Source organism: Schistocerca americana, chromosome 9 (assembly GCF_021461395.2).
Source record: "Schistocerca americana isolate TAMUIC-IGC-003095 chromosome 9, iqSchAmer2.1, whole genome shotgun sequence".
Classification (NCBI taxonomy): domain Eukaryota; kingdom Metazoa; phylum Arthropoda; class Insecta; order Orthoptera; family Acrididae; genus Schistocerca; species Schistocerca americana.
This window is the reverse complement of record NC_060127.1, coordinates 68,921,934-68,935,581: the sequence shown is the minus strand read 5'-3', so window position 1 is coordinate 68,935,581 and position 13,648 is coordinate 68,921,934. Positions and strand designations below refer to the sequence as shown.

General features: G+C 40.5%; 1 protein-coding gene across 1 annotated transcript in view; it reads right to left on the bottom strand.

Moving 5' to 3' along the window:
• The window catches only part of LOC124550653 (glycine N-methyltransferase-like), a 47,703-nt gene extending 35,016 nt beyond the window's left edge, over window positions 1-12,687 (bottom strand). Inside the window, exons 1-2 of the mRNA XM_047125377.1 lie at window positions 12,606-12,687; window positions 10,989-11,193 (exon numbers count right to left, since the gene is read on the bottom strand). Of these exons, the coding sequence (XP_046981333.1) occupies window positions 10,989-11,193; window positions 12,606-12,687 (287 nt within the window). The remainder of the gene's footprint in view (window positions 1-10,988; window positions 11,194-12,605) is intronic.
• Between the last annotated feature and the right edge of the window lie 961 nt (window positions 12,688-13,648).

Here is a 13,648-nt window from a genome sequence, read left to right as displayed (position 1 = left end):
TACCTCAAGTAGTACTAGTACTCTCTTTGAGGATATAACATGTGAGAATGTGGGGGCAGGGGCACAGGAAGTGGTGCCACCGCCCATTAGTCCTCAAGGGGATGTAGAGAAAGAAGTTGTACCACCACCAGAAAAGCAGGAACCAGAGAGTGGTAATCTGCCTGGTGGGTATTCGCTTCAGGCTATATTAGAGCGCGTGCTGAATTACCAGGCAGAATTTGCGCAACAGCAAGTCGAGCGAGACCGCCAGCAAGCTGAGCGAGATCGTAGGCTAGCAGAAAATTTACTTGCCCAGCAAGCTGAGCGAGATCGCCAGTTAACAGAAAGTTTCCTTGCCCAGCAAGCTGAGCGAGATCGCCGGCAAGCTGAGCGGGACCAGCAACTTGTGCAATCGTTAGAAAACATGAAAAAAGAGATTGCAGATATGAAACAGAATTATGAGTCGATACCTAAGGCCGTGCAGGAGCTGACTGAACAGGTCAACAACCTGCAAGTAGCAAACACTAACAGGGTAGACGAAATAGGTGTATTAGCCAATCGAGTAGAAAAGCTAGAAATAGATTCCACGCAGCTTGTAGAGCAGAAGTGGAACGAACAAGCAACTAAAATTGAAACAGAATTCAACTCATGGCTAGAAGTGAAGGAGTGTGAGATTGACAAGAACATTAATTCCAAAGTACAAGCAGCCATAGCAAATAGAGGCTCCGAATCGTTCAGTACCGCAGTGAATAGTCAGGTACAGAACGACGTGCAAACCATCAAACAAATACTCAGTGAGGATATTCCGCAGTGGCAAGTGAATATGAACAAACGGATATCCGACCTGGAGAAGGGTTTAGCACAAAGCAGAAAACATTTGGAACAGGAACCTCTGTCGCCAACAGCCCATGGTTTCGGGAACGCACAAACTTATACGCGATACAACAATGGGGAATCTGTAGTCGATAATGCGAAGAGCTGTAGCTTCGGTTCGGAGCACACAGCATATGTCCAAGAAGCAAAACCATGTAGTTCAAAAATATTAGTGGAAGAAAGTTTAATCAAAAATAGACAATTTCAAACGTTTACTACTGAACGGAAATCAGTACACCCAGTAGTATTCATAAAAAGCTTTAAAAATATCTTGCCCAGTGTGTGGAACGAAACACAGAAAATTCAATACGTAATGTCGTACATTCAAGGTGATGCAGCGTTGTGGGCTACAGAAGTAGCAGACAGCTGCATGACATATGAACAGTTCGAAAGGGCATTTCTATCGAAATATTGGTCGCCTTGTATACAAGAGCGGCTAAGAAAAGAAGTATATAATCCCGAACCGTACTCACCTCGTCTGGGGAATTTGAGACGGTATTTTGAAAAATATATAAACAAAACACGCTACTGGGACGAGCCTATATCACCAAGAGACATAATAAGACTACTAAAATCACATTTACCCATTCATATCAAAGAGAAATTAATACACGTACCAGAAAGCGATATGGAAAACTTCCTGTCTGTTCTAGATTCTATAGACTTGATACAGGAAGACGCAAAATCAGCGTGTGATCACTCGCGGAATAATGGGTCAGGATGTAAACATGACAGAAATAGTAGTGCACAAAACCACAACCATGGAAATGGTGGGGGTGGTAACAAGCGGCAAGAACATTCGCAAAATGGTAGTAATGGTAGAGGCCAGAACGGGTATGGACAAACAACTTATAACAAAAGCCGTCGATTTGACGACCGGTACGAATCTGGAATGTCAGGGACCAACCGCTGGAAAAATGCGCGAGGTCAGTGGCAGAGCAATTATAGTGATAGTAATCGAAATTGGCAGCAAAATCAGCGAAGAAGCCCAGAGCGACAGGGTAATGACCGGTATGACAACAATAGACCACCGCCGCAAAACGCGCCTATTGCGCAGCCGTGGCGGCCGACAAATCAGAGTGTACATATAGTGGAGGTCGCGGACAATAGCCTTCCAAGTACTTCACAAGCAACTAATCCAACAAACTAGAATCGGCCTCGATATGCTCTCCATCGATGGCCGAGGGATGGAGTGAGAGCAACACGAGTGATAATAATATACCTGGGATACGTATGCTGCGATACAACGATGGTGTCAGTATGGATAAAGATCTACTGAACGAACCACATGAATGTAAGAAAGATAATAACGAAAATGTGCAAGCTATTATCGAAGCGAAAATTAATGATGTTGCAGTGAATATAATCATCGACACAGGTGCCTCAGTAAGTGTAATGAGTATGGAGTTATTTAAGGCACTGGGAAAAGGACATAGCGTTCCGACTTTCCCGGTTAATAATTGTAAGGTGTCTGGAGCCATTGGTGCACAGAGCCAATCAGTTAAGTACCAGGTGCAGGTGGAGATTTGTAAGGAGGGCGAAGACATAGTGAGCTCGTTCCTCGTGGTTAAAGGATTGAAGGTGGCCTGCATTCTGGGAGTAGATTTTCTCCGTGAGAGGGATGCATTGGTCGACCTCTCCTTGGGGAAATTAAGCATAGTTAATAGGGGTAGGAGGATTGAGTTATCTATGATGAAATCGAAGGAGGTACTTGTGCCGTGTTGTAATCGAATCAATATCAAGGGTAGGAACCCTTGGGTACTACACCTTGATGATTTGTCACATGCAACAGACCTCTATTACCCGAATTTAGAGGATCGAAATTTTGAAACAAATGTTGAGGCATTTCAAACCAAAGTGCAGGAATCTGAAGGTTTAAGCGATATCCAAAAGCAACAGTTGACGCAGCTGCTATCGGAATATACTATGGTATTTACCGACCGACCAGGAATAGTCAAAGGGTACCACTATCACATAGAGGTGATGCCCCACAAAACATACTGTCGCGCAACTTACTCCATCCCTTGGTCGAGGAGGGAAGTAGTGGCTAAAGAGATTCGGAAGATGTTGGCACACGAATGTAGCTATTTGTTAGCACATCCCCAGACGGGGAAAATAAAAGGATTGTATCCACGTAAAGATGTGAAGTTATTTATTCAGTGACATATCACATATAAAGAGTAATAGTTGTAAGAAGATTTTAATTGTGTTTTAGAATATAAGTATGTTAGTATTAAGAAAGAAATTTGTGTGTAATGAAACTTGGAGGAAGTGGATTCAGAAAGTAGGCAATAGCTTACACAGGAAAGATTTTGTTTACAGACAATTAGAGCCATTTAAAAATTATAGGCTCATTAAGCAACGAACAATCTTCTTGTTGATAAAGTGAGGATTAATTTCTTGAATCATTATACAAAGGATTAATTTCTTGAACCATTTTCTATGTGTAGTATGTAAGTGCAATTAATGATGCAATCTAATATAGTAAGGTAACTGTTGTAATTGTATTAGGATAAGGAACCCTGAGAGAGAGAGTCTTGACTAGCCAAACATGGACTCTGTAATATGCAACAATTATGTGATGTTTGCTGCCAGTAGTGATATGAGAACGACACTGGAGCATAAGCTAATCAAAAAACAAGCCCGTTCCGTGGAAAATCCGCTTTGTATATAACAATGCTTCAATTGAAGCCTGTGTACTTGGTACACGCCCTTGAATATTCATTACGCGATACGCGAATTAAGTCAACCAATGTGGAACCTACACTGTAGTCATATAGGAAAAATCATTAAAAATAATGCTAGTGCTAAATGAAGTATTTATTGATCAATATGCCCAAGTCAAGCTGTCATGCACATGGTAAAATCTGTTTGATAGATGGGTGATAACCAGGCAAGCTACACTGATAAGAAAATTAAAAAAATTCACAAAAGGGCTATATACGCCTAGTAACAATATGAAAAGTGTGTTGTGATAAGGTAAAAACAAATAGACGCCATGTAGATGAGAGTGAGTATGCGAAGAACAGTTAAAAGGTATTAAAAAATAAACTGTGTGCATAAACAATGGAGGAAAGGACGGAATATTGTGTGTAGCAGGGACAGAAAATGACTGTTGTATCTGCACCAATATATACGTCGATAAGTCTAGTGTTGAGTGACAGACTGTCCTAGTGCAGTGCTCAACGAACAATAGACAGTGTATAAAAACAGTAGTTATTGATCCGTTCGGAGTCGAGTTAAACGAACCTAGCTCGACGGAGACATGTAGTATGTGTGTTACGAAACATTTTCACGTGTTGAAAGACGCTCTGGCAGTGTACCAACCGTGGAGTGAGTGAAAATGTGTAGTACAATGTGCGTGTGACGAACCTTGAATACCAGTGTCACAATGCCACAAGAAACCTGTTATCACGCCAAACCATCCTGTGCATACCAGTGAAGCGACGGCTTACTGAACAATAAACGCTTTTAACAAGTTGCATCTTCTTCCACAGCTAGTAATCTGTGTCCTTAAAGACAGTACACCGTTGTGGAATGTTTGTTTCATGCGCTACAACGGGGAGCCATGTGGAGAAGCCGAGACGAGTGCCGTGCCGCCAGCCAGCCGGTCGCGGTAAACTACTGCCACTCGCCGACATCGGCGAATGGGTCGCCGCGATTCGCGACTGCTTGGGCGCCACGTCAGCACGACGTCGCTGTTACTGAGAGCCGGTCGTCGAACCCAGCGGCCGTCGGCACGCGGCGTTCCAGACGACGCTACTCAACAATTGCTTCGCGCCGCCAGCTCCGTACAACATTGTTGTCATTCAAATGAACTATCAAATATGTGTTTAATGCACTAACATGAATAGGGTTTAGTGGACACGAAATGACGTGACAAACATTTGTTTTTTCTTGAGTTATTCAATACGGACTCAAAGTATTCATTGGTTCAGTGATATATAGATATAATATGTTTTCGTCATGTTAATGAAGTATACTCGCATGAATGCTGGACATTTTAAACCAATTGTCGCGAGTAAATGCAAGGACGATTCATGATACTACTGTAAAAATGTGTAACAAGTGACTTTCATTACAATCCAAAACACAAATATTATATGGGTAACAAAGAGACTAAAGGTTTAACATGCTCTCACAAATAGCCTTTGTTATATGTGAACATTGGATAGAATCTGAACTTTTTGTGATCAAACTGGGTATTAAAACAAACCAGACGAGATGACCATGGCTCCGGCGCAGTTTTCCCAGGTTTTCTGATCGCACGTAGCCCGAATGGGGGAGCCAAATAAATGTAATGACCCTGGGACTAGATTGACGGTCACCTCGCAAAGTGAAAGAACAGTATAAAAAGTGTAATTAAACCTACAGTGTAAAAGAACTACAAAGTGTAAAGTGAATGATCCAACCAAGGTAACAGACAATAACCAAACAGACGTTAGTGGCAGCATATTGCCGAACATTTCCAACGTTAGTCAATTGCTGCCAGGGGGCATTGTAACGTCTAGAGAAACAAAAACAATATATTATGTAGTAATTAGAGAATTAGATGTATCATATTGTGTCATTGTATAAAATTATGTATTTTTTTTTATTATTTATTTCTGAAAACGTCTGCGTCGGCGAGTAATAAAACCGACACAGAAGATAAATGTTAAACAGAGATTAAAAAAGGAACTAGTATATAATACGTGTTGAATATGAATGTCTTTGTCGTCTTAATTTGGAAGTTGTGCGAGTAAGATCTCCTGTTGTTGTCGTAGAGAACGCCAATGTAGCATTCTTTTGTCGAGACTAAGCAATGTACGCCATTACGTGTGAATTCACAAAGGTCTGTAATCACTGAGATATTTAAAGGTTTTAATAGAGTTGTTTAAATGAAAACTTGTATTATTTATTGTTAAGCTTGCTTGCATATTATCCCATCCTGTTGAGACATTTTTCAGTTATATAAATATTATCTGTGGTGCTGAGCTGCGTGGAGAACGAAGAGCCGCTGCCGCGGCGTATTTAAACGACTTACAATATAGTCGAGCATACCGCAAGGAAGCGGTAAAATAATAGTAAAATAATATTATTTCTTTTAGCTCCCAGACTGGCAGTGAAGATCAGCAGATTTTATGATGTGTTGCAGATTGACGCGGGCTGCTGATAGGATATAATTTACAGTGCAAATAATTTAATGTACCTTCAGAATCTGATAGGAATCTTGCTGTGCTCCGTTCTGATCTGGCAAACTTTATAGTGACAACGTATTTTTTAATGAGAGTCTCATGTTCTTGGGCTAGTCGTGGTATGAAATAGCATTTTAACGAGAAATAAAATCCACTGCGAACTTGTGTTTTTGAACGATCACACGGACTGTAACATCAGTGCTCATAACAAAGTAATTTCAACTTTTAATCACTATGAAGTAGGGAAGATACATTGATTCTTAGCATGAGTTGCAGTTACGAAAAATCGTTCCTTAAATTGTAGGCCAGATACAGAACAATAAGACTTCCATATATACATTTTATTCCGCTAAAGGGTAATGATGATAAAGAAATTCAAAGCACGGCATTATTAACAGATATTTCGCGGCTCTTTTCGTATATGCGATATCAAAAACGTGAAAGTCTTCTTTGCAGATAAACAATTGTACAAAACCGAGTGCACAGCAGTTTTATGTATGTGTAAAGGTGCCTCTGTCTCATGGTAAGCCATGTCTCACTCCTCTCTGTCATATTCCTCACAGTGTCCACATTCTCTATAATCTTTACCAATCCAGACCGACCTTCATGAAATACATTACAATAAAATTCCACAAACCGATTACCGGCCATCTTTCGTGAAGCTGAAGACAATTGATTGCCAAAGGCTGAACAAAGGAATTCGAGGCACTGTTGATGAGTTATGCATTCTACATCCACATCTACAAACATACTCTGCAAGCCACCACATGGCGCACAGTGGAGGGTATCTCGTACCACTACTAATTTTCTAAATGCCTCCATATGAGCCCTAATTTCTCTCATCTTTACTTTGTGGTCCTTATACAAAATCAGCATCAGCTGCAGTAGAACTGTTCTGCTGCCAGCCTCAAATGCCTATTCTCCAAATTTCTCTCAATAATGCCTCACAAAATGAATATCGTCTTCCCTCCAAGGACTCCCATGTGGGCTTACAAAACACCTCCATAATACTCGTGTGTTAATCAAACCTTATTTTTTCCCATCCCATCAGTCTTCTGACTGATTTGATGCAGCCCAGCATGAATTCCTCTCCTGTGCCAATCTCTTCTTCTCAGACTAGCACTTGCAACCTACGTCACCAATTATTTGCTGGATGTATTATAATCTCTGTCTTTCTCTACAGTTTCTGCCCTCTACAGCTTCCTGTAGTGATCATTCCATTTCATATCCCTATAAAGTGTTACATCCAGGCATTTGTATGAGTTGGTCAATTCCAAATGTGCATCACTGTTATTATAGTCATAGGATCCTATGCTTTTTTGTTTTGTGAAGGGCACAATTTTACATTTCTCAACATTTAAAGGAAGTTGCCAATCTTTGCACCACTTCCTAATCTTATCAAGATCTGACAATATTTCTGGAGCTTCTTTCAGCAGTACTTTGTTACAGAAAACTACATTGTCTGCAAAAAGTCTGAGGTTACTATTAATACTGTCTGCAAGGTCTCTGACGCCCACAGTCCATAATAAGACATGGATGTCTGATATCTTGTTTCACCTCCTCTGACCATTTTCCGTAGATGTTCATGACAGTAGCACACACAGACATTTGACCGGCTTCTGTGTTTCTGAGATCGTCAGTTGCAGGTGCCAGGCATCATTGTCAGAGTTGCTTCTGTCAGTGGATTTCCTAATTTACGACCTATGTTTCCACTAGATTGATTCCCCATTTGTCTAAAGTCCATTTGCGTACTTCTCTTAGTGTGTCACGTGCCCACAGTGGCATTACATGAGCTTCAGTCCCACAGTAAGCAGTCCTCACAATGTTATGACTCATCACTTTGTGTGTGTGTGTGTGTGTGTGTGTGTGTGTGTGTGTGTGTGTGTGTGTGGTGTTTTACACTGTAAACAGTGCACACCACAAGGAAGCCTTGGAAGCCTTTAAAATAGGTTTTTTGATCTGTGGTTGGTCACACATATCTCACAGAGGGTGTATATGTGGACAAGAAAAAAAAGTTCCCCAATTTCCCGGTTAAAAATGTTTTCTTCCCCAGGTGAAAATATCCTTTTTCTTGGCTGAAAATACACTTGTTCCATGTTAAGTGACTATATATGTTCCCTGTGAGTCACAGAACTTACAAATTCTTTGAATGGTAAAGGTATAAAGATCTTTCATGCACAGCAACATGCATACAGCATGTTTTCGTATTACGAAAGTAAAAATATGAATTCCACCGATTACAGCACGGTAGCTTTTGAAGCACTGAAATCAGACTGTGATGCACTTCTGTGAGCCAATCACAGCTCACGTTAATTGATTCACCATCCAATGGCAACATCATTTAAGTAGTGTGCTCACACAAATATGAAAAGATAATAGTTTAAATTAATCTGTTCAGTACAACTACATGAAAAATTAAGTTTTCACATATAATGCTGGCCATCAAAATTTTTTTGCTGTTAATTGCTCAAGAATTCATCTCACACTTTTTTTGAAGAATAATTACACTTTTTGGCCATCATTATTTCATAACTTTTAATCTATGAAACAACTGAAATAAATCCGAAAAATTAACCTTCAAGCTTGATCTTTTTTAGTGCATTACCCTTTAAGATATATGAAGCACAAATGTGACAATAAAATTTTAAATAAAGGCATAAATGGCTGGTCTTCTGGGCCCAAAATTTTTCAAAGTGGCTGGTCCTCTGTATTTAAGTTCTGAAGAGTCTACTGCTCTGTGATTTAAGAAATTCATCACACATTCTCAAACATAACATAATTCATCTTGCGTAAGAGGAAATTTACTTTGAAATTAATGCTTCTCAAACCACCAATCGCCATACTTCCCCCCGACCTGTTATAAATGTAAACAGTTGTGACACCATGCTCATTGAGAGCAGTTTGACATATTTTGCTGCCAGCAGACACTTATATGTGCAGTTTGTTTTGTTGTAACGGTGTATTTTCTTTGCAACTAAATTTTTATTTTGATGTTATTCTCTCCTTTCTGTCTTCTTGTACTAATATTATTCTACTGTAGCAGGCAAAGATACAATTCTTTGTTACACTATCAGTTCTTACCAGTAAAATAACAAAAATGCAACTGGAAACTAAAACAATGAAAACTTGCTGATGTTCTAAAAAGTTCCTGGGGTTTTCCCCGATAAAAAAATTCCCACATTGCTCCCAGGTTTCCCAGGGTGTATACACCCTGCTACAGAATCAAACAATGACCCTTCAAATTGGTGTCTATCTTCATGTGTCATGTGTAATGGTTAACGAAGTGTTATCCAAGCACAAATAACTTTTCTACCTGGTGTCAACCAAGTGAAAGCTTAGACTGACCTTTCTGGGCAGAGAATAATCCTTTATGAAGCTACCAGAACATGTGATACTGTAGAAGATACTGGGTAAAAAATAAATAAATTTATATTTAGATGTTTGGTGTCAACAAGAGTGGAGATTATTATTATAGTAATGGAAGCAGGAATAATGAGATGCTCCTGACAAAGGTTCCATCTATATATATGGTACTTCAACTGCAACTGGTTTATCCGTGGTGATCTGACAGTAATCGCCATTCTCATAAGAATGTAGACAAGACAGGGTACAGCAACTACTGCTGTTCTATTCATACATGGAGCTCTGCAGGTACAAATCCCCATTATAAAAAGAAGGTGTCAGCAAGAGATAGTTTGTAGCCAGAATGTAAAAACATCCTTCGTATGTTGTCAGTTGAGTGTGATGAGTGCAATCGCAGCACCTCTTCATACAAAGCTGGGACTCACGAATAATTTCATAAAGGCATTAGACAAAGACTCAGACACTTTACTGCACACATTGGATGAGTTTCCAGCGTTGAGTCTCATGAAAGTAGAGGAAGGTTTGTTCATAGGTCCATAATTAAGGAAGATCACTGCTAATGGGTGGTTTCTGAGAATGTTGCTGAAAGAAATGTTTGGGTGACACTTGGACTGGTCGTAACCGACTTCCTCGGAAATTATAAAATTGTCTATTATGCATATGTTCAGAAAAAAGTGTGTTACTGCTTACATACAGCTGGGTTGCAACCTTCACCCAAAATTATTTTCATCAACTCACATCTTTAGTTCTTCCCCGAGAACACAGGTTCAGTTAGTAACGAATGCAGCGAACATTTTCATCAGGACAGCTCAGAGACAGCGTCGTACTATTAGGGTTAAACGTGTACAGCAATTTTGGCTGACTACTGTCAGACATTTCAGCACGAAATATCAAATGGTATGCAAAACTCAACTCAACAGCCAATAAATTCAGAATATATACACGTTAAACAGAGAGAGTATGTTCTGTACAAGTATGTAAAGAGAGAGAGAGAGAGAGAGAGAGAGAGTGCGCGTGCGTGTGTGAGACTGTTATCTATTTTTGACAACAACCTTGTTGGCTGAAAGCTAACTTTCCCACAGTCCTTTATGTTGTGCCTTTCTGCGACTGCACTATATGGTGAATAGCAACTATCCTTTTCATTATATTGTTACATTCCATCCTGGATTTTCCATTATCTGATTTTACCTATAAGGAATTGTAACATAGTGAGGTAGGGCAGTTCCACTTGCTAATACAATACCATGCCTAATGTAAACACTATTATTTATGCTCCATTTTCATACACACTCGAAGTATACATAATTTACTGATCTGTTTTGCTAGAAGTCCAATGTTTATAATCTATACGTTAAGCACCATCAGCACGGACAGTGATAATAAGCACGCATAAAATGAAGAGCAATATTGATTCTACTGACATGAATTATTCATAAATTGCTCAAAGCACCTGCAGTAGTCAACAATTAGATGACAAAGCAACGAGAAGATCGATGACGGATTGCACAGGTTACAGAGTGCTCTGGCCGTTACAATACAAGTGCTACACTGTCACTCGAGGAGGAACTGGTAAATAAATGCAGAAATACAACTCACCCGGTGCCACAGGCAACATCCAGAATTCTTTGGCAGCCATTCTTCCTCAAGAGCCTGACCAGGAAGTTGCGGTAATTCTGCGTGCGGGAGTTCTTGTCTCCAATGAATGCCTCCCAGACGCGTGCTGCCCTGCCATCGGCATACTGGTCCTGGACTCCTTCGGCAGCGGCGCCTGCCGACCGCATGTGGAATACATTGTCCATTTCTGTAAGGAGAAACAGTTATTACTCACAATAAATACATTGCACACCGCGCATCTGAGAGCTCTGTGACTGTTACAGCACAACCGCCAGTTGGCCACTGCGTATGTGCAGAGAGGTACTGTTCAGCGCTAATACACCTGGCTGCCTTGAGTTTGCCCCGTGTGTGCATTGTGTGGGTTTTTCCCTGTTTGTATTCGGAATCTGGCAGAGTAACGGAATTAGTAAGTCCACAAAAACAATACTAAATGTAAAACAATTATACACATTGATGGTTTTGATGAAGCTGTTGTCAGCAGAATTGTTTGCAACATTTATCTGACAGAAAAACGAGTGCCTACAATGGAAGGAATTAAAGAAGCTATACACTTTCAAGTTATAATTTAGTTATTAATGAAATTAGATCTCCACTGAGTGGGGGAGGGATTGGGTGAGGGTTGGGACGGGGGGTGGGGGGGGGGGGGGGTGGAGAAGCAGGCTCATCTTGTTAGAGAGAAGTGACATCTGAGAGAAAAGAATTGGGTATATTAAGCAATTAAAAACAAAAAAATCAGGGAAGAAACAGGAGCCATTGTTTACATTAATGAAATTTTCATTTTATCATCACGAGTAGGAAATGATGGAATGGTAATAAAATTCAGCCTCCTCAAAAGGTATCAAAGGGACAACACCCAATAATAACTCATGCAGATGGTGAAACTTTCTTTATCCCTAATGCACTTGTCATGTGGAAGTCAAATGAAGCAATGGGAGATTATCACTACCACATGAACCAACTAAATTATGAAGAGTGGTTGACAAGAACAAGTGATGCTCAATTTAAAGCCTACCTCTGTAGTAATTTTCAACAATGCTCAATATCACAGGGTTAAAATAAACAAAGCCCCAATGTCTAATTCTACCAAACAAAATATCAGAAAGTGGCTGACAAAGGAACATATCCCATTCTCAGACGGCATGCATACACCTATTCTGTATGAGCTTATTTGAGAACCAAGCCAAGGACCGTCAAGTACTCCATCAGTAAGATGCTAGTAACTGCTGGACACATTGCTTTATGCCTTCCTCCTCACCACCTGGAATTAAACCCAATAGTGAATATTTGGTCTGTTGTGATAGATTGGATAGCTTCTATGAAACAGCTTTCTTTGCAGTATAACATCTCTGAGACATTTGAGTGAGGAGAAATTTAATTCAAGACTGAAGACTGGATTCCCTCATGAAAACAGATTTTAAAAAATTGAATGAGAAAACATGCAGCAAGAAATCTCTTTCTGCGATGAAAGAGATAAAATAATAATACGTTTAGGTGGTGTAAATAGTGACAGCAAAAACGATTATGGCGATTCTCCCTCTGAAGATGGCAGAGGACTGGAAGGAGAAACAGAGCTACCCGATAGTGACTGAAGCTGTGTACTCGCAGAGTTAATGTTTTCCACATTCAGCACACTCACACCTGTGCCGTACTCCGCAGCCATTCTCTCCATGATGTCACCCATGCTGTCAGATATCTGGCACGGAGTGTGCCTGTGATTGTTACCAATAACTGAACCGTGACAGTACGGCACTCCTTTGAGCACTACGCCTACGTGAAGCTCCAAGGTGTAGGCAGATAACGAAGCTGTCACTCTGCCCACTCCACCCCCCCCCCCACCTCCCATTCACTCCTCCAATTAATTACGCACCAGTTGTTGAAACTCTAACATTTAAATTTCAACCTTTCACAATCGAAACAAAATATGTGGCACAAACACAAAAGGGTGGAGGCACCAAACACAGGAGAAGTTGCTGTGAAGCGAGGTGGCGCAGCCGTCGAGTCACCATACATGCATTGGGGGGGGGGGGGGGGGGGGGCTGGGTAGCTTCAGTCGGGCTCTCCTTCCTCGCTAAACCTGCACGTGCACGCAGCAAACTACTGTAGGACTTGCTTCCCACAGTAACACACATTTGGGTTTCTTCTGTTCCGTTTCACGTATGGAGTGCAGGAAGAATGATATCTAAATGTTTCGCTACATGCTGTAAACTAGTCCATACTTCTCTTTGCACTAGCTACAGGGCTGTAAGGACTGCAGTATATTTTTAGGTTCCTCACTTAAATCTGGTTCTGTAAACTTTGAAGGCATGCTTTCATGTAATATGTGCAGTCTTATCTTCATGTGTCTGCCAGTCCAGCTTTTCCACCTCACCCGTGAGGCTCTCCACCAACTCAAATAAACCTGTGACCAGTTCTTCTGCCCTTCTTTGTCTGCATCAATTATTCGCAACTGGACCTATTCAGTAAAAGGTATGTGGTAACTCGAACAGAATGACCTCCTCAGTGCCAACTAGCACACATTCTGAAAAAAAAGGTCAAAACAAAATATTTCAGCTGTTTAAATTTCCAACTGATATTTGAAAAAAATTTTTGATGACGTTCAGCCAGTCATGCAATACGTTTTAAAAGAATAAACTGCCATCTGA